Source organism: Pteronotus mesoamericanus, unplaced genomic scaffold (assembly GCF_021234165.1).
Source record: "Pteronotus mesoamericanus isolate MK-2021 breed Mesoamerican mustached bat unplaced genomic scaffold, CSHL_Meso_final contig_164, whole genome shotgun sequence".
In the NCBI taxonomy this organism is placed as follows: Eukaryota; Metazoa; Chordata; class Mammalia; order Chiroptera; family Mormoopidae; genus Pteronotus; species Pteronotus mesoamericanus.
This window is the reverse complement of record NW_026555065.1, coordinates 16,590,978-16,616,211: the sequence shown is the minus strand read 5'-3', so window position 1 is coordinate 16,616,211 and position 25,234 is coordinate 16,590,978. Positions and strand designations below refer to the sequence as shown.

Below are 25,234 nucleotides of genomic sequence, written 5' to 3'. Positions count from 1 at the left end.
GGAATGTGTGGCTTTTGCTTAATCTTATATCACAGGCATTGTTTTCTGTTACATTTCTTGAATGTTTAAGCTGCCATATTCAGGAGGAGGAAGATTAAAAAACAAACATATACAGGTCCACAATATTCATAATATGTTGTTTTGCCGTAGTGTCCAAGATTTATTAAGTATATAATTGGTGTCCACAGGTCCTGACATCTCTGCACACTAATTTCCTAAGCTGCCTTTAAATGAAGTTACTTTAATAATTTTTAAAAGATGAATGAAGAGCTGTTCTGGTTAAATCACGGAAAATTTGCTTTAATTTGATCTGGATCCCCAGTTGACCCCCTAGAATACTAGCAGTACACTGATTCAGCTGAATCATATATTTCTCCTTAAGTACATCAAAAATAATAAATGATATTGAAAATTTTATCAAATTATAATATTTTAAAATCATTACATTTTAATTTCAGCAAGCCAGTAATTGCTAGAGAATAGTTTAAAGATAAATTTTAAAAATCTAGTTCCTTGATATTCTAAGAATAATCTTATAAAAGTAGTGGGATGTTAATATTTTTGCATGAAATCTATATTTTGTCCAGAATAATAAAATACTATTATGGTCTGACAAAACAATTTCTAGGAACTTTGCTAGCCTGTTTCTTCAAAAACTTGTTATATATAAGCCAAACAGGTTCAGTGGGAAAGTAAGTTTTCTCTCTGTTATCATGGCAACACGTAAACTCGGGATCCAGATCTAGAAAAAGAAATTTAAGATAATGGAACTCTCCTGATTTCACAAATTTCCCTAAGTAATTACCTTTGTAGAATTAATATGTCAGTTTGTATGCCTCATCAAGCTCCAAACAATATCAGAAATACTCTTATCTAGAATTAGATTCAAACATTGACTGAATAGTTTGTATGTAAAATAGGCAACACCCATTTCTTTATGGTATGGAATTTCTGTGAGGATTCATATGCAGTCTTCTGTGGGTAATTTGAGGTAGGAAAACGTGAGAGTTGAGTTCATTTGCAGGCTTCCTTGCTGGGGTGGCAAGCCTTCCTAATGTTTAGACTGTGACCCCTGGGATGCTCTATTTTCCATTTTTCCAGATCCAGAGGCTACACAGCAGTCATTTATATTCACCATTTTTTTTCTAGGCTCACATATTTTCTAATGTGAGATTTATGTGCTGCTTATTTCAATTCTCTTATTGTTTCCTAGATACCCACATCTTTCTTTTATTAATCCTAATCAGAGTCTTAACCTTTATAAATTAAGTGAGGACCTTCTCTCCATCTAATCTATAGGCTGTTTTCCTAATGAAAACCTACCTCAATGTCACTGATTTGCAGTGTGTTTTGTGTTTAGTGTTTACCAGCGCATTATAGTATGGAATAAAGGCATTATTTTAAAGTAAATGATATACTTTCTCATTTACTACAATGTTTGATTTCACTAATCTTTATCTGATTAAATGAAGACCCAGGCTTTGAAATCCAAGAATCTTTAATCCTTTAAAGTATTAATTCTCTGAAAGGATGCTAGATTTCAAATAGGATTTCTAATAGTTATGGAATACTAAAAAACCAAGCTCTGTGAAAGGATCCAGGAAAACACTTTTTGTGCCAGTGCTACCTCTATGGAAAAAATAAATTAGTGGCAAATCAACCTAAAAAAGAAGTTTAAAAAAACCATTATACCTTAAATTTATGGAGAAACCACCACCAAAAGCAATCATGCAAAAGAGCAATAGAGGCTTCTGAGAGAAAATGAGTCCTCCAGATTTTAAGAACTTTTTCCTATGAAAGAAAAAAAAGACAAATGGGGATCAAATTAAAATGCATTATAAAACATGTTAATGTAAATAGGGTTTGTAAAGAGTATGCGTTCAATGGTTATAGACTAGCACTGTTCAATAAAATTTAATGTGGAGCCACATGTGCGATATTAAATTTCCTAGTAGCCACTTTAAAAAATAAAAGGTGAGCTCCGGCTGGTGTGGCTCAGTGGACTGAGCGCCGGCCTGCAAACCAAAGAGTCGCGGCTCGATTCCCAGTCAGGCCACATGCCTGGGTTGCAGGCCAGGTCCCCAGGGAGGGGCAAAAGAGAGGCAACCACACTTTGATGTTTTCCTCTCTTTCGCCCTCCCTTCCCCTTCTGTCTAAAAAATTAAGTAAGTAAAATATTTTTTAAAAAAGTAAAAGGTGAAATTAATTTTAATGGTATTTATTTAACCAAATATATTTAAACTATCATTGTATTATCATATAATTACAAAAATTATTAATTAAATAATTTACATTCTTTTCAGGTACTAGGCCTTTGAAATATATCATATAATTTACACATATAGCCCATCTCAATTTGAACACTAAAGTTGCATCATAAATACTAGGTCACTATTTAGACTTAATAAAATACATGGTTTAAATTTTGTTTTAATCATAATCAAAAGTTTTTTGATAAATGAATCAAGTATCAGTTTTTGAATTTATATATAAATTAAAATAAATAAAATGGAAAAATTCAACTTCATCATATTAGCCACATTTCATATGCTCACTCAATAATCACACTTGGTTAGGACCTATGGAAACGATGACAGCGTAGGGTAGAACAAGAATAGCAAAAATCCAAGGTATGTTACAATTTCCCTTTTACATTGAAGACAGATATCAACAATCATGGAATTCTACCTCAATAAACCCCATTATAACTCTAGGCCTTATCTAAACATAGTGTTCTCTTAAAGCAATTGATCAAACTTGGCACACGAGGTTAAATCTTTTTACTATGACTACTACAGACTATAAATCTTGGTTTAAACAGTCATATTCAATAGATCATTTTATCTTATTCAGCTAAAAGTTTTTAAATGCTAGATTCAGTAGAGTACAAGATTTTTAAAAATGAAATACATAGGTATAAATTCTTGTTCCTCAAGTACAAGTCTACAAAAACACACATTGTGCAAACTTTTATACCAAGCAGATTATTTATCACACATTCTGTGGGGCATTTCCCTTTCATAGGCCACTCACATTGGTAACAGCATCATCTTAAATTTAGTACTTCTTAATTACAAAGAATGTATGTAAAATACATAAAGGAAAAAGTAGAAAATTGGAATACGGGGGGAAAGCTGAATACTTTTTCTTATATTATTTGCAAATTCAAGCAAAGATGCTTTTTAGCATAAAGTAACTACATGATTGCTTTTATTTTTATTCATGGTTATGTTTGGTATCACTAACTTCCTCTTTTCAAGAAACTCAAAATTCTTTAAAATATTTCAATAGTCAAAACAACCAAAAAATGAAAATTGGAAAAAAAAAACAAACCCAAACTCAGCTTAACAATTTAAATGTTCTCTTCTTCCTGTTCCTCCTTCTAACTTTGTGATACTTTGTGGTTCAAGTAAATGTAAATATACCTTAAAACCTATAGATTATCTGACTTGAAACTTTTTCTCCTAATATTGACTCTAAGTTGAACAAAATTACTTCTAATATTCTTTATTTGTGTTTGTAAGCATGCTTGTGGCTCAGCTTTCTCCTTATATCTGTAACATAGACCCTTTTTCACTTAAATTCAATTTAATACAATTTTTACTATTATCTCTACCCAACATTGTGTTCTGCATGGAACAGGAGATAATATACACTTTCACTCAAGAAATTTAGTCTGTGACTGTGTGTGCAGGAATGTGTTTGGATGGAGTTAGGGAAATTCAATCATTTCAATGGATTTCCACATCTTCAAGCATATAACAGTAGCCCTTTAACCTTCGCTTTCTATGTTTTAGATCCATAAGTTCAATCATTTTAAGTTATTGCAGGCATTTCTTCTTTGCTGTTTTCTTTTTTATATTAAATTTATTGTGATGACATGGGTTAATAAGATTATAGAGATTTCAAGTGTTGATTTCTATAGTGCATTGTGTGTCCACCACCCGTAGTCAGATTATCTTCCGTCACCATGTCTGCGGTTCCCTTTACCCTTTACTACCCCCTCCACCCCGTTTCCTTCTGGTAACTACCATACTGTTGTCTGTGTCTATGTGCTTTAGTTTTATATCCCATGTATAAGTGAAATCATATGGTTCCTAGCTTTTTCTGACTTATTTCACTTAGCATGATATTCTCTAGGTCCATCAATGTTATCACAAATGGAAGTATTTCATCTTTCCTTATGGCTAAGTAGTATTTCATAGTATATATATACCATATCTTTACCCAATCATCTGTGACAGGACACTTTGGTCGTTTCCATGTCTTGGCCACTGCGAATGCTGCTGCAATGAACATGGGGTGCATATATCTTTGTGAATAAAAGTTTTTCAAGTAGATAACCACAAGAGGGATTCTTGGGTCACATGGTAACTCTATTCTTAATTTTTTGAGGAACCTCACTACTGTTTTCTATAGTGGCTGTACCAGTTTACATATCTAATAGCAGTGAATGAGAGTTCCTTTTTCTCCACTTCTCCAACACTTGCTATTACTTGTCCTGTTATTAATAGCCATTCTAACAGGTGTGAGGTGGTATCTCATTGTAGTTTTGATTTTCATTTTTCTAAAAGCTAGTGAAGTTGATTATCTTTTCATATATCTGTTGGCCATTTATAAGTCTTCTTGGGAGAACTGTTAATTCAGGTCCTCTGCCCATTTTTAATTGGATTATTTGTTTGTTTGGTATTGAATTGTATGAGTTCTTTATCTATTTTGGCTGTTAACCCCTGTCAGAACTGTTGTTTGTAAATATCATCTCCCACTTGGTTGGCTGCCTTTTTGTTTTGTTGGTGGTTTCTTTTGCTGTGCAAAGCTTTTTAGTTTGATGTAGTCCCATTCATTTATTTTTGCCTTCACTTTCCTTGCCTTTGGGGTCAAATTCATAAAATCTTCTCTCAGACCAAGGTCCGTGAGTTTAGTAGCTATGTTTTTTCTATGTAATTTATTGTTTCAGATCTTATATTTATGTCTTTGATCTATTTTGAATTAATTTTTGTACATGCAGACAAACTGTAGTCTAGTTTCATTATTTTGCATGTGGCTTTCCAATTTTCCTAGCACCACTTATTGAAGAGGCTTTCTTTTCTTCATTGTGTGTTTTTGGCTCCTTTGTCAAAAATTATTTGCCCATATACATGTGGTTTTATTTCTGGTCTCTCAGTTCTCTTCCACTGGTCTCTGTGTCTGTTTTTCTGCCAGTGCCATGCTGTTTTGATTATTGTTGCTCTGTAGTGTAAACATTTCTATGAAATAAACTTTCCTCTGTTATTTTTTATTTTCCTATGCTTATTTTCTCTTCACTCTAATTTCATCATCTATTTATTTTAATGCCATTGCATTGCATGTGCCCTAGTAAGCCAATTTAAATTTGTTTTTGTAATCAGGTAGGGGTATTAATAAAGAAAATACTGGGTATATATGCCTTGATATGACTTTGATATACAAACTCATAATATCTACACCCAGCTCCTGGTCATATTTATCCCACTGCGCACCTTCCAGCCTCAATGCCCATATCTACATCCACTCCTCACTTTCCTATTTCTTTGAATTATGCCAGCAACTTCCAAGTTAACCATACTAAAAATTCCTTACAGCTGTAACTTCTACGTCATGTTTACATGATTGCCTTGTGATTTGTGGTAGGTATATATGCATCTATGTTTAAATTCTGTCCCATCTTAGAACACAGAATGTTAGGGTTAGAAAGAATATTATAGATGATCTAGAACAACATACATAAAATTATTTATCTCAACAATGTATTAATTTCTTTTAATAACAATAAAAATTTTTCCCGAGATAATTTGGAAAATATAGTTAGGGAAAGGAATAAGTATGCCCAGGCATAACTATAATTAGCATCCATAGTTTTTCTCTAAAAAATAATGGGATGAAGTGATTGGATTAAGAGGACAGGCTAAACCTTGCTTCTCATCAAAATCCCATAAAATATATAAGAGAATTGAAAAACATTTCTATTAGCATGGAAAATAAGAGAGAGTGTCATTATTGAACCATTCTAGAAGGAGTTATAAATTGAGATGCCTTGTGGGTTTCTGAGGGGCAAACAGGAGATCCAAATAGGTCAATAACACTATTTCTTGGAACAATGGATATTGAAGACAGAGCACTGAATAGATGTACTCTCCTTCATTTTGAAGAGAGTATAAAAAGGGCAGGAAATAATTGCTGCAACAGATTCATTCAGGTTTAATGGTTGATAATGCTCCTTCTGATGACATATCAAGGACTACCGTAGAAGAGAAAACAACATGGATTCTGTGTTGAAAAATAAAGAGCCACCCTAAGCCTGGAGGTGATGGATGGGGAAGAGGGCCTACTGGGGGCCAAGTCCATCTCAGAGAAATGTCTGAAAAAAATCTGCCCAGGGGGCACAAGGAACATTGTTTAAGCTTCCAGGAAATAGAAACCATATTAGGTAACTATCTAAAATTTAAGTGGGTAGGGAATCAAGGCAAATAACCAGCCAACCTTCAACCTACTAGATCAATGGCCAATGATCTAGTTATCTTACTATGCCTGTATTTTTTCATCAATTAGTTACCCTGTAGGGATACTACTAAAAAATTCTCTATACTCTTGGATACTCAAAGGGTGGAGTCGTGGGGAAGAGCTCTCATAGTTATTTTGAAGTCAAAATGAGCAGGCTAAAATATCCTGAGCTGATACGAGCAGGAAGAGGGAGGGGGAAATACCTGCTATGCTTGCATGCCAAGCCAATGCACACAAGCAACCTCAGACTCCTGAGGTAGAAACACAGAGTCTAACACATTCACTTCTAGTGAACAGAGTGTAAAACATCACTGGTCTTTCATGCCAGACTTAATACCCAAAGCATCAAATCTTGCTTAAACACCTAATTTGTCAGATATTTAAATAAAGCTCTGATTCATTAAACCATATCCTCAAAATTTATCACACAATAAATAAAAACTTACATACATCAAAGTTATGGGCTTTTAAAATAAAAAGAAAAATTCGTCCAGCATCCAATTGTCTGGGTAGTTGAGTAAGCTCATTTGTTTTGAATTCTGAGAAGTTGCAAGCCTAGAAAGACATTTCACATAACAGTAATTACTTTACTCTTTGCAGTTTAGCAGTCCCATGTGACTACAGAAGACAGATAAATAGTTAGCTATCACTGGTTAATTATTTTTTTTCCTTTTATTAAAATAAAGTACTTATCCCACCTAAGAAAAATCGTTTGTATTAGCTGCTTCTCTGAAATTAGGAGCCGTGGCATATCCAATGTGGTAAATCCAAAAGCAAAACAAAGTTATATTTCAGAACTAATTTGGCACAACTCAAATGATCGAGGATTTTAGTGAGGCTACACATAAGAAAATAGACTAGGCAGAAAAAGAAAACTTCTACTCCTGTTCCCAACTCTCTCTTTCTCCTAGGGTCATTATCTCTATTTATAGTTACATCTATGTTATTATAAACATTCCTTTACTTCCACATAGTACTTTGATATATAATCTTATAAAACAGAAATATTAAATACCTCTATATTCTTCTTTGTCTCCGTCTCATCTGAAAGCTGGAAAACATTTAAAATAAAAACCTTTAAAATTCTAAATTAAAGAATTTTCAGGTGGCAAGCACATACAATGGGCTAAAGATAGTTTATTCAATAAACAGTTTTGGGAAAATTGGACAGATATGTGCAGAAAAATTAAATTACACCACCTTCCTACACCACACACAAGTACAAATTCAAAATGGATCAAAGACTTAAATGTTAGACCTGATACCTTAAAAATCCTAGAAGAAAACAGGCAGCAAAATCTCAGACATTGCTTGTAGAAACTTTTGTCAGATACATCTCCCCAAGTAAGGGAAACAAAAGAAAAAAAATAAACAAATGGAACTTCATCAAACTAAAACGTTTTCACACAGCAAAGGAAAATGTCAACAAAATAACAAGACAACCCACAGAATGGGAGAACATATTCACCAATACATCTGGTAAGGGGTTAATATCAAAATTTATAAAGTACTTACAAAATTCAAAACCAAAAAACAAACAACCCAATTAAAAAATGGGCAAATGACCTGAATGGACACTTCTCCATGGAGGACGTGCAGATACACAATAGACATATGAAAAGATGCTCAACATCACTAAATATCAGAGAAATGCAAATAAAAACCACAATGAGATACCATCTCAGATTGGTCAGAATGGTAAATCAACAAACAAGTGCTGGGGAGGATGTGGAGAAAGGGGAACCCCTTTGCACTCTTGGTAGAAATGCAGACTGGGGTGGCCACTGTGGAAAGCAGTATGGAGATACATCAGAAAATTAAAAATGGATCTGCCTTTTAACCCAGCAATCCTGCTTCTGGAAATATATCTGAAGGAACCCAAAACACTAGTTCAAAAGAACATAAGTACCCCTATGTTCATTGCAGCATTATTTACAAAATTGCCAAGATATTAAAGCTGCCCAAATGTCCATCAATAGATAAGTGGATAAAACAACTATGGGGCATTTACATAATGGAATTCTACTTGGCGGTAGAAAAGAAGAAAATTTTACCCTTTGCGACAGTATGGATGAATCTGGAGAACATTATGCTAAGTGAAATAAGCCAGTCAGAGAAAGACAAATACCATATGATTTCACTCATATGTGGAATCTAATGAACAAACTGAACTAATAAGCAAAACAGAGACAGACTCATAGATGGAGAACAGATGACAGCTAGCGTGGGGTGGAGGGGTAGAGGGATCGAGCAAAAAGGAAAAAGGACTCATGGACATGGACAGAAGTGTGGTGGTGGCTGGGGGGAGGGATGTATAAGGAGGCTAAATGATAATGGGAGAAATATATTGTAAAGATTATATATTAAAAAAGAAAAGAAAAAGAATATTTATATTTGGTAAATTTGCTCAGTTAACTTGTGTGTGGGTGCATGTATATATGTCGTACTGAAGCCTAGAATACTGATCCTGTGTTAGATGCTAGGAATACAAAGATGATCCTTGCCCTCAAACTAGTCATAGGCCAAGATGTGTATACAAACAGAACACAAAGAGATAAGGGCTATAACACACATGTAAACAAACTAGTTAACTCAGAGTCCCTAGGAAACAGACTCTGAGGTTGTAGTCTGTGTTCAGAATTTTATTGGGAGTGGCTGTGGGATCAGTATCTATGGAAGGAAAGGAGAGAGGCAAGACTGAGAAGATGAAGTCAGCTATAATGCAAGTCTAACAACCTCAACTGACCCTAAGAAGAGCTTTAAAGCTGAAAGGGCCCATCGTTGTAACTCTGCATTGGGTCAATCCTTTGCCTCCTTTCTGCCTCCAACTTGATTAGTCATTGGACGTGGGTGGTTCCTGGAGGGCATGTTCTCAGGAGTTCTTTGTAGGTGAAGCAATACCTAAAAGGGCTTTAGGGTGTCTTCTAACAGCACTCTCAGCATCTAGAGGAACAGGTCCTTCCTTGAAGGGAAATCTATGTGGCACATCTCCACATTCACCATACTCCTTTATACAGAAAGTAAGTAGCTATCCTTATACCTTATTTTTTTGATCATCTGGACATGTTGATGTATCATTTATTAATTTTCATATCCTTACTTCTTCCAGGTAAATGTTATTATACACACAACATGACACGATATATATTATTATAGAGGAGATGACATAGGAAATAAATTTGAAAGGATAGTAACAGATTGCTAACAAACAGAATCACATTATTGGCATTTTTAAACGTATGCAAAGGAGTAAAAAAGAAAGACTATTTAGGGAAAGTGAGATCAATTATGATAGAAAGAAGGTTGTGTGCTTGAGAGCTTCAGATGCAATTGGTCAATAAAAACAGGCTCAAATTTAGAAAGATGTTAATTTAATCTCAAAGTCCTAACTTTATTCTGCAGGAAGCAAAAAAAACACTGGAAGTTTTTAAAGAGCAGAGTAATAATAATACAGAACTATTTTTTGGTCATATAATCTGGGAAAGACCACAAAACTAAATATAATAAATGTTAAAATCCTGATTAAAAAATCCAATAAAACATATTTAACAATAAAATATTTATTAAAACGTTTTTAGTATAATTCATCCAAAGGTCATTTCAATAGATTCTGAAAAGCCATATGAAAAAATCCAATGTCAGAAATTTAAAAATTAAGAATATATAGAAATTATAATGAATACTATAACTACCAGTATCCCCATGTCCCCACAGCCTAGAATGGATCACTGCTGACATTATAGTATTGTTTGAGACTATTTTAAAGAGAATATACAAACTTTATATATAATTATATATAATAAAAGTTCAGACCTGCTTTTACAATGATTTCTAGTTCTAGTCATGAGTTCTTCCTTCTTGAGATAGCACTATTATTTGTTTTGTTTCTATCCTTTCCATTTCATTAAAATACTTTCACACATATAAGTGCGCGCGCGCGCGCGCGCACACACACACACACACACACACAAAGAAAAAAAGCCATTGTTGTGTGTTTTTGAAAGTTAAAGAAATGATATCAACTGTACATTATTTTTTGGTGTCTTGCTTTTTCCCCACTCAATATTATGTTTTGATAATACACCAAAGTTGGTATATTTACTCATATGGCACCTGGTAACTTCCACATAGCTTTTCTAGTGACTTTTCTATTCCCCTCTGCAAAATATAACTAATAAATAAATCCATAAAAGTTCACAGGCAACTTTACTAAACATAAAGAACAACTTATATCCCAATACTCTACAAACTAATTAGATAATAGAAAGAGAGGAAAAGCTAAATAACTCATTTTCTGAGGTTAGTATAATTTTGATAACAAAGCCAAAAGAGATAATCATATCTTATAAAACATAGATTTATAAAGTATATGCTAATAATATAAGAATGGTTCAGCTTCTAAAAAACCATTAATGTAATCTGCCACATTCAAAAATTAAAGTCTCCGAGTAGCTTTGATATCATCACAGTGAATTATTTTCCTCTCTATTTCCTCTCTATAAACCATGGAGATTATTTTCAAGTTTTTGAGCAAAGTGATACTTATATCTATATCTAATCTATAGGCTTAACCCAAGACAGCCAGAGTGGATTTAACTCAAGACAACCACAGTTGAAATAAATATCACAATAAAGTGAGTCACACAAATGTTCTGTTTTCCTATACTGTGGTCTATTAAGTGTGCAATACTGTAGCACTGTGTCAAAAAAACAATGTACATACTTTAGTGAAAAATAGTTTATTGCTAACAAAAATGCTAGTCATCATCTAGAGCTTTCAGCGAGTCATAATTTTCGCTGGTGGGAGGTTCTTGCTTCAATGTTGATGGCAGCTGATTGATCAGGGGGCAGTTGCTGAAGGTAGGTGTGGAGACATCGCTGAGGTTTGGGGCATGGACTGACTCTTCCTTTCACAAATTATTTCTCTGTAGCATGTGATACTGTTTGATAGCATTTTACCCACAGTAGAATAGAAGTCAGTACCCTCAAACCCTGCTGCTCCTTTATCAACTAAGTTTATGTACCATTCTAGATCTTTTGTTGTCATTTCAACAATCTTCACAGCATCTTTACCCAACATAGATTCCATTTCAAGAAACTACTTTTTTTGCTCATCCATAAGAACCAACTCCTCATTCATTAAATTTTATCATGAGATTGTAGAAATTCAGTCACACCTTCAGGCTCTACTCTTAATTCTAGTTCTCTTGCTATTTCTACCACAGCTGCAGTTACTCCTTCCACTGAAGTTTTGAGCTCTTCAAAGTCATCCATGAGTATTGGAATCACCTTCTCCCAAACTTCAGTTAATATTCATATTTTGACCTCTTTCCATGAATCATTAATGTTCTTAATGGCATTAGACTGATGAGTCCTTTCCAGAAGGTCTTCCATTTACTCTGCCTAGATCCATTAGAGAAATCACAATCTGTGGCAGCTATAACCTTGCAAAAATGCATTTCTTAAATAATAAAACTTGAAAGTCAACATTACTCTTTGATCCACAGGCTACAGAATGGATGTCGTGTTAGCAGACATGAAAACAACATTAACCTTGTGCATCTCCATCAAAGCTCTTGGGTGACCATGTACATTGTCAGTGAGCAGTAATATTTTGAAAGGAATCTTTTTCTGAGCAGTAGGTCACAACAGCGGGCTTAAAATATTCATTAGCCATGTTGTAGACAGATGTGCTGTCATCTAAGCTTTGTTGTTCCATTTACAGAGCACAAGTAGAGTAGATTTAGCATAATTCTTAAGGGCTATGGGATTTTCAGAACAGTAAATGAGCAACTTGAAGTCACCAGCTGCATTAGCCCCTAATAAGTTCAGCCTGTCTTACCTAGATCTCCTGGATAACCTGCTGTAGCTTCTACACGAGCACATGCTGCTTCACCTTGCACTTTTATATTATTCAGATATCCTTTTTCTTTAGATCTCATGAACTGACCTTTGCTAGCTTCAAAATTTTCTTCTTCCCCTTCCTCACCTCTCTCAGACTTCACTGAACAGAAGAGAGTTATGGCCTTGCTCCAGATTAGGCTTTGGTTTAAGGAAATATTGGGGCTGGTCTGATCTTCTATCCAGACCACTAAAACTTTCTCCAGATCAGCATAAGGTTGTTTTACTTTCTTACCATTTGTATGTTCACTGGAATTGTATTTTAAATTTTCTTCAGGAATGTTTCCTTTGTATTCACAACTTGGCTGTTTATTGCAAGAGGCTTAGCTTTCAGCCTATCTCAGTTTTTGACATGCCTTCTTCATTAAGCTTAATTATTTCTAGCTTTTGATTTAAAGTGAAAGACATTCATCTCTTTCTTTTACTTAAACATATAGAGGCCACTGTAGTGTTATTTATTGGTCTAATCTCCATATTGTCACATCTTGGGAAATAAAGAGGCCTAAGAAGAGGAGAGAAGAATGGCCTATTGGCAGAGCAGTCAGAAAACACACACTTATCAATTAATTTTGTTTTTATGTGGGCATGGTCTGTGAAGCCCCCAAACAATTACAACAGTGATGTCAAAGATCATTAATCATAGGTGACCATAACAAATAAGATAGTAGTGGAAAAGTTTGAAATATTGTAACAATTACTAAAATGCAGCAGAGATACATGAAGTGAGCAAATGCTGTTGGAAAGAAATGGCACTAATAGACTTTGTTGATGCAGGGTTACCACAAACCTTCAATTTGTGAAAGAACACAATACAGGGTGAGGTAAAAGTAGGTTTACAGTTGTTCATGTTGAAAAGAATACAATAATTAATAAATAATAACATGAATAAACTCTGTTTTGTGTACTCACAACTGTAAACCTACTTTTTGCCCCCACTGTGTATTTACAAAGCACAACAGAGCAAAGTGCAGTAAAGTGAGGTTTGCCTGTATATCTAACCTAAATGTACATCCACATCTACATATCTTAAATAAAGTAGGAATAAAAATAAATTTCACTAAACTGAAAAAAAGATAGCTATCTAAAACTCTAAAAGTTATACCTAATAGCAAAGTACTAGAATTCTTTCTGACTCAGAGGCAAGGTGAGAAATCACTAACAGTGTTGAATAGCCATACACCAATATAATTTCCTATATGTCAACGTTAACCCACTTAATAGTATAATGGAAAAACAATTTCATTGACAGTAATAAAAACTGACCCAGGAGTAAATTTAACAGGGACTATATAGAAATTATATGAAGAAAATCACACTACTGGTGAAGTTAAAATAAGATCCTTATGGTTTACTCCCTTACACGCACTCACACACAAAACACTATATGGATTAAAAGATTAAACAGACAAAAAAACATGTAAGAATAATACAAGAGAACACAAGCAAATATATATCTTGTGATGAAGAAAGCCTTCTTAAATATTATGTCACTAAAGACAGGAAATTTCAATAGAAAATTATAGATCTATGAAAATATAAAGTTCTATATAGCAAAAAATTCTTTTCGATTAAAAGGCAGTAAAGATCACAACAATGCATCCTTTCATGCATCACATCGTGTGCAGAGTTTTTCTGCAAAACATCAAATCACCCAGGTGACTTGCCCCCTTACAGCCCAGATTTGGTGCCCTGAGACTTCTGGCCTTTCCCAAAACTAAAATCACCTTTGAAAGGGAAGAGGTTTCAGACTGTCGGTGAGATTCAGGAGAGTACAATGGGGCAGCTGGTGGCGATTGGGAGACTGTGTGAGGTCCCAAGGTGCCTACTTTGAAGGGGACTGAGGTGTCATTGTCCTCAATGTTTCTTGTATCTTGTATCTTCTTCAGTAATTGTCTCTACTTTTTATATTTTAAAAATGCATAAATAAAGTGGTATAAATATGTGCAACATATATTACTGAGAAGGGGTAATATTTTTAAAGCATAAAGAGCTCTTAGAAATAAAAATATAACTTCTAAAAGTGGAAAAAATTCATAAATAGGCAACTCAGAATTTTACATTTATTTAGTTATTTTTAAAATTACAATTACAATTTACATGTAATACTTTGTGGTTTTAGTTTGCATTTCTCTGATAATAAGTGACATTGAACATCTTTTCATATGTCTATTGGTCATTTGTATGTCCTCTTTGGAGAAGTATCTATTCTGGTCCTTTGCTCATTTTTCAATTGGATTGTTTCTTTTGTTTTGGGGTTTGTTTTTTTTTTTGGTGTTGAGTTTTTATAAGCTCTTCTTTTAATTTAATCCTCACCTGAGGACATTTTTTTTTTCCCATTGCTTTGAGAGAGAGAGAATGAGAGAGAGAAACATTGATGTAAGAGAGAAGCATCCATTTATTGCCTCCCATGTGCCCCTGGACTAGGGATCACAGAGGCCCAGACCTGGACTGGGGCTCAGGGATTGAACCAGCTATCTAGATATGTGCACTGACTGGGAATTGAACCTGCAACCTTTTGGTTATGGAACAATGCTCCAAACAACTGAGCCACACTGGACAGGGCTATACATTTTTTATAAATTTTGAATGTTAACACTTTATCAGATGTCATTAGTGAATATGGTCTTCTATTTAGAGGATTGTCTTTTCATTTTGTTGATGGTTTCCTTTGCTGTGCAAAAACTTTTTTAGTTTGATGTTGTCTCATATATTTTTTTCTTTTGTTCCCTTGCCTGAGGAAACATACCAAAATATATGAGAAATATCACAGATTTTATGGCCTAGGTTTTCTTCTAGAATTTTTATGGTTTTGAGCCTAGCATTTAAGTTTTTAATTCATTTTGAATTTATTCTTGTGTATGGTGTAAGAAGATGGTCTTGTTTTATTTTTTGTACATATCTGTCCAATTTTCCCAGGACCATTTATTGAATGTACTATCTTTATCCCATTGTATGTTCTTGCCTCCTTTGTTGAATATTAATTCACCATAAAGGTGTGGGTTTATTTCTGGGCTCTCTATTTCATTGATCTATACATCTGTTTTTATGCCAGTACCATGATGTTTTGATTACTGTGGCCTTGCAGCATAGCTTAATATCAGGTAGCATGATTCCTCCAATTTTGTTCTTCTTTCTCAATATTGCTGTGGTTATCTGGTGTCTTTTGTGGTTCCATAATTTTTGGGATATTTGTTATAGTTCTGTGAAATAAGCCATTGGTATCTTGATAGGAATTGCACTGAATCTGTAGATTGCTTTGGGTGGTATGGTCATTTTAATGAGGTTAATTCTTCCTATCTATGATCATGGTGTATGTTTCCACCTACTTGTATCTTCTTCAATTTCTTTCATCAATGTCTTATAATTTCTGAATACGTGTCTTTAACATCCTTGTTTAAATTTATTCCTAGGCATTTTTTTGGATGCAATTATAAATGTGATCATTTTCTTAGTTTCCCTTTCTGAGAGTTCATTATTGGTATATAAAAATGCAACTGGTTTTTGGATATTTATTTTGTATCCTGCTACTTTCATTAATTCATTTATCAGTTCTAGTTTTTTGGCAGAATCTTTAGGGTTCTCTTTATACAGTATCATGTCACTTGAAAATAAGACAGTTTTACTTATTCCTTTCCAATTTTGATGCCTCTTATTTCTTCTTATTGTCTGATTACTGTGGCTAGGACTTTCAGTACTATGTTGAATAAGAGAGATGGAAGTGGACATCCCTGTCTTGTTCTTGATCTTAAGGGAAACACTTTTAGTTTTTGCCCATTAAATATGATGATGGCTTTTTGTCATATGTGGCCTTTATTATACTGAGTTATGTTCCCTCTATTCCCACTTTGCTGAGTTTTTATCATAAATGGGTGCTGGATTTTATCAAGTGATTTTTCTGCATCTATTGATATGATGATGTGATTTTTTTTTATCCTTAACTGAGGACATGCTTAGTGATTTTTAGAGAGAAGGGAAGGGAGGGATAGAGAGAGGAAGAGAAACATCAGTGTGAAAGAAAAACATCAACTGGTTGCCTTGCATATGCACCTGACCAGGGACCAAACCTGCAACCTAGGCATGTACCCTAACTGGGAATTGAACTTGTGACCTTTTAGTTTACTGGACAACGCTCCAACAACTCCCACCAACTAAGCCACACTGTCCAGGACTGATCATATTTTTATTCTTTGTTTTGTTTATGTGGTGTATCACATTTATTGATTTGTGGATATCATACCAACCTGGCATCCATGGAATAAATCCCACTTGATCATGGTGTATGATCTATTTAATGTATTGGTGGGTCTGGTTTACAAATAGTTTCATGAGGATTTTAACATCTATGTCCATCAGGGATATTAGCCTATAATTTTCTTTGTAGCATCCTTATCTTGTTCTGGAATTGCGATAGTACTGGTCTTGTAAAGTAAGGTTGCAAGTCTTTTCTCCTCTTGAATTTTTTGGAATAATTTGAGAAGGATAGGTGTTAGTTCTTCTATGAACGTTTTATAAAATGGATTCTTAATTTTTTCTATAGGAAGAGAACCGATATGGGACTTGCACTTAGTATAGGATTTCAATTATTAAATAACAAGAGGATGGAATAATACATTAAAATAAATTTTTAAATAACTCCTAGTGATGTGAAAATGCCAACATTCTAATATTGTGTGTGTAAAGAGAATGTGAGTCCAACTATTTTATAAACTCAGATAGCTGATAAAAGGCTAAAAGAAAATTTTAAAAAATAGGGAATAATCTATTCAATTATAGTAATTATATTTTCTATGGAAATAAAATTTTTCAAGAACGATGAAAACAAATACCATACCATTATCATCTTTTTCTTATGGTACTTCTTTATAAATGCCTTGTATTTTTCCAATTTTCCTTGAGAACCTTTAAAAAAATAAGAATTCACAACATATACATGTATGGATGTATATACATATGTATAATCTTCTTTAAAAGTGAAAATGATTTAGATATTTTAAATATAACATACATGAAACTATTCAATGGAATCAACTAGCTATTTTGATAAGCATAATGCTAGACATATACTCTTATTGAATGAGTAAATAAGTATTATATCTACTCTTCCCTTTTGTTTTTTAGAAATGTCATGTTCCAACTAGTATGTCATCAGTGCTTACTTCTGTATCTAAAGTTTTACCTCAATCTCTTCTGTCCGAACAAGCCCATGTTTTTCAAATAGCTCAGTTACCTGCATTGTGCTTTTATGGTCACCTTAAATTCAAGAAAGTATAGACTTTGGAGCATGGCCCAGTGAAAGTCTATGGGGGACTGTGAAGTCAGTTAACCTAGACTTTAATCCAAGCTCTAGTATATACCTAAAATTATTTTTAAAGTATGCACATGTGCACTCTCTCTCTCTCTCTATATATATATTTCAAAAATATTTTACATTAAAAATAATCCAAAATTAAATAAGAATATTTAAAATAAAACAGTAGTAAATTTAATAGTAGTATATATAAACACATTCTCAAAATTTGAAAAATCAAGGTCCATAAATTAATATTAAATATCTAAATAAGAGAGCTAATTAAATTTATTTAATACATAGAAAATGCTTCGTAAGTATAACCAATATCAGCATTTTTAAGGATTACATATAATGTTTGCCTGTTAAATAAAGAATAAGACAAGAATCACCATTTGTATTTAAAAACTTTTCTGAAAGTATTAATTAGATAAGAAAAAAGTTATACAAATACTGAAATGAAGTAAAAAATTATCATTACTAGCAGATGTCCTTTTTATTAATTCTGCAGCTATTCAGTACTGAATAGTAAGTAACTCCTTCCTTCAAGCTAACCCAGCTCACATAGATCAACTCTCACCCTTTTTACTTTGGGTTTTAGGTATTTATGTTATTCCCTGACCCTTGCTGGCTTGTTTGTCTCTGGTACCAATATCAGCGGATGCAGTCCTGTTTTCCTGACATTCAGCTACCTTTTCTCCAGCTTAACAAAGTTCACAGCTATCTGAAACTTTGTCCTAGCAATAGTTTGATTCTACATGTTCTACATCTTTATTGGATGTTCATGTTCAACTAAAAATCTGTACGAGACCATTTTGAAATGATGAGGTTTTAAAATAAAAATAAATTTAATTTTATGTTTTTAGATATTTCATACCTTAGGGTTTCAATTTTTGAGACTACAGACACAGAGACAAACAGACACATATACACACACAGCTGACCATTGCGCTACTCATGAAAATAATGTTTACCTATCCCAGTAATTATGCTGTCACATTCAAATATGTGAGCAGCATGGTTTTCCAAAAGAACTGAACATTCCTTTAATCTTGACTCCATGAGCACGAGGGTATCATATATATGAGGGACATTTTCCCGTAGATGTGTATAGATTGAAGTGAATGAGCTATCTTCTTTTATTTTATTCAGCATGTATACCCATTTATCATTATCTTCAAAAAGGATATCCCTTGGCCAATAATCCTGCAAAAAATGTGATGGGATACAACTTAAATCAATTAGCTAAAATTGAGATTGTATTACACAGCATTATTTTTATTAAATGTATTCATTAAAATTTTGAAACAATCATAAACTTTAGAAACTTCAAATACTTTATAAAACCCTTTTCTTGAATCATTTGAAAATAAATTGCTTACTTGACTGATGATCCACTATCCTTGAATACGTTAGTGTATATTTCCTAATGACAAACACATTCTTCTATAGAATCAAAATGTAACCACCAGAATTAGGAAATGGGCACTGATGCATTGTTCTAATCTAATCCTCAGATTCTATTCAAGTTTCATCAACTGAACCAACAATGCCCTTTATAGCAAAAGGATCTAGTTCAGTATTACACATTACATTTCAACTTCATATATATGTAGTTTCTCAGTCTTTTCTGAGTACTTAAAAATGATGAGCTCACATTGGCACCTCTAATTCCAAACATTCTAGTTTTCTCTCTTTCCATATTGTAATTATCTCCAACAGTAAAAAGAAAACCTAGCTGCCCTTACCTTTAACATATCTATTTATTTGATCAACCTTTTCAGGTGATCATGGATTCTGACACCTATGGTGTCATGGGACATGCTTCTCACTGTGGTTGAGTTCAGACAGCTTGCTCTGTGCTACCACAGTACATCCCATCTCCCCTGACAATCTGATTGCCTGCCTTGTTTTGGTCTCCAAATGGCTTTAGGACTAAATTATTCAGGAAGGGAAGGACACAAAGAAAAGAGAAGAGAAGACAAGAGAGGGAAATAACAGGAATCCCTTTTTCTCCATTTGAAAGCCTACTAAAGCCACTAGTGCTAAAGGGATTAGTGTTATTGCCAGGATAGCAGAGAATACGATGATTAGTTAGACCTTTCAAATCCCACTTAACTCTAAAATTTAATGATGTGCACAATGTGCTACAGCCCTTACTGATTACCCAAACCTGGGGTGCAGGTTGTCCCCCTTGGTCTTATGTCTGTTGGACACTAGAGCTGACACCTCCTGCTATGGTACCTCCTGAATGTCTGTGTCACCCCAAAGATGGTATGTTGAAATCTTAATCATAAAGGTGATGGTATTAGGCAGTGGAGATTTTGGAGGTGACTAGGTCATGAGGATGGAGCCCTCATGGCTGATATTGGTGTCCATATAAAAGAGGCTCCAGAGAGCTTGCTCATCCCTTTTACCATATAAGGACACAGCAAGAAGGCTGTGTATGAACCAGGGAGCAGGTTTTGTACTAGTCACCAAATTTGCTGGTGCCTTGAGCATGTACTGTTCAGCCTCCAGAACTGTGAAACATAAATTTCTGTTGTTTATAAGCCAAAAAAAGTCCATGAAAGCCACTATACATAACTTTATTTATTAACTGTGCTCCATAATGATAACAAGTGCCTACATAATACATAGTTTTTAATGCTGGAAAACTCCCAGAGGGATCTAGTTCCCTCTGCAATTTTGGAAGAAAGAATATTACTGATACACATAAGTATGCTCTCCCAAATCCTATAAACGTATGCATGTATTTTAAGAAACACAACCACTCGGGTACTAAATGTCAAAAAATGCAAAGATATCAGAGGAATAAGATATGCTCATAGGAGACAGTCTGTGGAGACAAATATTGTCAAATTAGAATAAGAGCCACGTTTGAAAATAATCCTTATGGGTCATTTAAATGGGTGGATGAATAGATAAATGAATAAACAAATAACATAGTGATTTCCTGAATAAAGAGAATGAAAATGAAATAATTATTCTATCATAAATTCCCTTTGATTTTCTGTGAAAAGTCACAGTAGGGATCTGAGTACCCTTCAGGTCAGTATTACAAATCTAGCAGCCCGATGACAGAAATGGACACCGACGCTTTAAGAAAAGGGAAATTAAAGTACTGACAGGTAGAAGTCATAGGAAAGCAGAAAAAGACAAAGAATAAGAAAATAAATAACAGGGAAGGTCAAATGTGATCAATAGTTAAGGAAGGACTTCATACCACCTCTTCGGTACCTAAATAACTGAAAAGGAATGAAAAACTGTGATGGGATAGAGTAGGGCAGAAGTGGGAGGGTGATGAAGTAGGAGGGCAGGGACACTTCTCTTTTTTTGTTCACTGTTTATGTCTTCAGTGACCAGATCATTACCTGCCAAGTGGTAGATAGTGAATAAAAATCATTAAATGAATGACTGAATAAAATAAGAGAAGTGATAATGACACATTAGTGGAACAAAAGGATGTTATAAAAACATAAACATATTTCCATAAAAACAAAAATGGAAATAGAATGCTGATGAAATAAAGGGGAAGAAACAAGAAAAGAATGTGGGAATTGACCAATAGAGAGATGATCGAAGAGAAGAAGATACATGGAACTATAATGAAGGATAGGAAGACAGGAGAGAAGAGTAGAAAGTATAAAATAATTACAATTAGGGAAGATAGAAATCATGGAAATTGGCCAAAATGAGAGGGCTTTAGATGTTGTAATAAATGATAAAATGTAAGGTTTAAGAAACTAATAGCTAACATGTAGGTTCCAGGTACTGTTCTAATGTTAGTTAGTAGCAGAGCTGGCTTTCAAACATGGGTAATCTGGTAATCTGACTCCAGAACCTCTGATCTTAACCACTGCTCAAGTATGCAAAAATATACCTTTGCTTTTATATTTTAGAAAATAAAGAAAATTAAACATGGATAGGCTTTTCAGGAAGCCATAAGTAGTTTAGAATATATTTTATTTCTCTTCTGTTTTATTCACTTGTTTGTTTATAATATGCCTCATTTTAAAAAGAATGAAAGCTTTATGAAGGCAGGGACCATTGCCTATTTTTATTCACTGATATATTCTAAATACCTATGTGCCTGACACACAGTAGGTTCTCAAAATATTTCTTAAATGAATTTGAGGAAGTTAATTAGTTTTTTACTATTGTCTATAAGATAGAAGATTTTTCCAGCAAACAATAAATTAAATATCTACTCATTTTATTCCTAGATATTTTTAAGTATCCAATCATTTGGAAATGCACAGACATAGCCCAAACTTTTTTAAAAAATTACAGAATACAGCCCTGGCTGGTGTGGCTCAGTGGACTGAGTACCGGCCTGTGAACCAAAGGGTCACTGGTTTGATTCCCAGTCAGGGCACATGCCTGGGTTGCAGGCCAGGACCCCAGCTGGGGGCATGGGAGAGACAACCACTCATCGATGTTTCTCTCCCTCTCTTTCTCCCTTCCTTCCCCTCTCTAAAAATAAATTAATAAAGACTTTTTAAAAATTTTTAAAAACTACAGAATACAATTATTTAGTTGGGAAATCTAGACAATAAAAAAATTTACAGATAAACTTATAAATGACAAAATGGCAAAACTGGATATGTTGTTTTACCAAATGTTATTTAATAAAAATGGGAGGCTATTAATATAGATGCTGTCCTTTGCATATAAGCATGGTGCTTTAATTTTGATTGAAAAATATGTTTATTGATTTCAGAGAGAGAGGAAGGGAGAGAGAGAGAAACATTGATGTGAGAGAGAAACATCGATCAGTTGTACCTCATAGGCACTTCAACTGGGGATCAAACCCACAGCCTAGGTATGTGCCCTGACCGGGAATCGAACCCCCAATCTTCTGGTACATGGGACAACACTGCAACCAACTAAGTCACACTGACCAGGGCTTAACTTTGATTTTATTCTATCTTTGGTGAAGGGCAGGTATAAACCTGTGATCTTGATTTGATTAGTATTATTCATAATTTGAACAGAGTGACTACACATTTTTCACTTCAAATAATTAGAATATTTCATCTAAAATCATAGATTCTCAAACTATATATGACAGTATAGTCCAAATGTCTCTATAATTATGTGCTGAGTTTGGCTTAATTTTAACTATAATCCCTTTTTCCTGACGTTAAAAACGACCCAAACATTGTGATTAAGCTACAACACATTTTCATCATTATTTAAATTAAAATAGCTGCAAAAAGCTTTTCCTAAAAGTAATTTAAATTTTCTGGTTCTGCCACAGTGCTTGAAATAAACTTTTGTAAACGAGGAACATTTTCATTTTCCATTTTCTCCTAAAGGGAATGCGATCCTTTTTCAAAAACATTAAAAAAATTTAGACAAATATAAGAACAGACAATAGGTATTTAAAAATAGATATTTTTGAAACTCGGTTGTCAACAGTTTAGTCACAGCAAACTGTTTACATTTAAGTGCAAATTAAAATCTAATCTACTCCAAATATGTACACACCTCATTAAAAAGCCTCCTGTTCTCTCTGTCTTCCACACTAACATCTTGTTCCTAGCCCTTGACACTCCTCAACACAAAACAAGCCTGACCTTCAGACTCACAAGTGCATGAACCCAAGAGAAAACCCATGTAAGCCCATTAACTCCAGAAGTCAGTAGTTACACATAATGGAAACTGGAGCTTTCAACCCATAAACATATTTTACATATATTACTCTGATTCAACTTCAAAGAATACTGATGCAACACCTCTGCAAATGACCTATGAGTCTACGTTGTGGCGAATGGATAAATGATGTAAGTAAGCATAATTGTCAAATACTCTTTAAGGTATAAACATGTAAGACAAAAACTTTTATTAGGAACATTATATAGAAATGTCTATATAATTCTGATAGGACACAGGACTAGAATTTTTTTTTTAAGTGAAAAAGAATAGGATATTGGCAAGAGGGAATACATGTAGATAGAGCTTACTGAAAGGAGGTAGTTATAGACATATCCCACATTGAAACGTATTTCCTACATTCAATGCAGCATCATTTATAACACAATAGTCAAGATTTGGAAACAACCCAAGTGCCCATCAGTAGATGAGTGGATAAATAAGCTGTGATACATTTACACAATGGGATACTACTAGGCCACTAAAAAGAAGGAAATCTTTCCTTTTGTGACAGCAAGGATGGACCTGAAGAGTTATGTTAAGTGAAATAAGCCAGTCAGGGCCAGACAAATACCATGTGATTTCACTTACACGTGGAAACTAATGAACAAAAGAAACAGGTATACAAAATAGAAACAGAGTCATAGATATAGAAAACAGACTGGCAGCTATTGGAGGGGAAGGTGGTTGGGGTCTGGGTGAAAAAGGTGGAGGGATTAAACAAAAGAAAACAAAACAAAAAATTCGCAGACAACAGTATGGTGATTACCAGAGGGAAAAGAGGGTGAGGGAGGTACAGGAGAGTAAAGGGCGACAAATGGTGATGAAGGAGACTTGACTTGGGTGGTGAACACATAATACAACATACAGATGATGTATTATAGAATTGTACACCTGAAACCTATATCATTTTCTTAACCAATATCACCCCAATAAATTCAATACAAACGTTTTTAAAAAGAAAAAGAGAATGGGGACCCATAAGTCTGTCCTTATAGTCTTTTCCTAAGATGTTTCCACCTCTGTAACTGGTGGAAAGAAAACTGACACACTGGTCTTAAGGAAAAGCTCCACATGAATCCTTCTGAATGTCCTCATTTCAAATTCCTACAAAAATTACAAGATATTTTGGGCTATCTTTGATGATGTCTCCAATAAATCCAGAGACAAAATATAATAACATGTTCCTCTTGCTGATGATGTATTTAAAAGTCACACCACTGACATGGTGAATACTTTAAATATTTCCATGTTTCATGATATTTTAAAAGACGTATTGGCACATAAAATAGGATGCTTTACTTACCCAATTTTGAAACTTTAAGAATTCTTCAACGCTCTTTGGAGGTTCTTGCATTTTCTAAGAAAGCAAAATCACTATTCATTAATATAATTCAGATTGTTTATAATGCTTATACATAATTTATTTAAATAAATAAAGATACTGAACTTAAGTTATAATTTTCAGAGCCAAAACATACTATAAAATATTCACTTTGTAAAGTCCTTGAACTTTGAAAACTGACAGAGATCAATGTTTAAATTCTGTGCCTTAAAACCAAATTCTGTGAAAAGTTTCCCTCTGACACACTGGTCTTAAAGAAAAGCTCCACATGAATCCTTCTGAATGTCCTCATTTCAAATTCCTACAAAAATTACAAGATATTTTGGGCTATCTTTGATGATGTCTCCAATAAATCCAGAGACAAAATATAATAACATGTTCCTCTTGCTGATGATGTATTTAAAAGTCACACTACTGACATGGTGAATACTTTAAATATTTCCATGTTTCAGTGTAATAAATAATAATCCTATTTTTATTAGTAGATTCTTTGTAAGCTAAAAATGTATTCTTTCACTCAAAAA

General features: G+C 33.9%; 1 protein-coding gene across 1 annotated transcript in view; it reads right to left on the bottom strand.

Moving 5' to 3' along the window:
• Positions 1-24,722, bottom strand: part of FAM227B (family with sequence similarity 227 member B) — a 214,313-nt gene extending 189,591 nt beyond the window's left edge. The window contains exons 1-6 of the mRNA XM_054565682.1: positions 24,672-24,722; positions 18,682-18,913; positions 17,252-17,319; positions 7,535-7,570; positions 6,970-7,074; positions 1,693-1,791 (exon numbers count right to left, since the gene is read on the bottom strand). Of these exons, the coding sequence (XP_054421657.1) occupies positions 1,693-1,791; positions 6,970-7,074; positions 7,535-7,570; positions 17,252-17,319; positions 18,682-18,913; positions 24,672-24,722 (591 nt within the window). The remainder of the gene's footprint in view (positions 1-1,692; positions 1,792-6,969; positions 7,075-7,534; positions 7,571-17,251; positions 17,320-18,681; positions 18,914-24,671) is intronic.
• Positions 24,723-25,234: the final 512 nt, after the last annotated feature.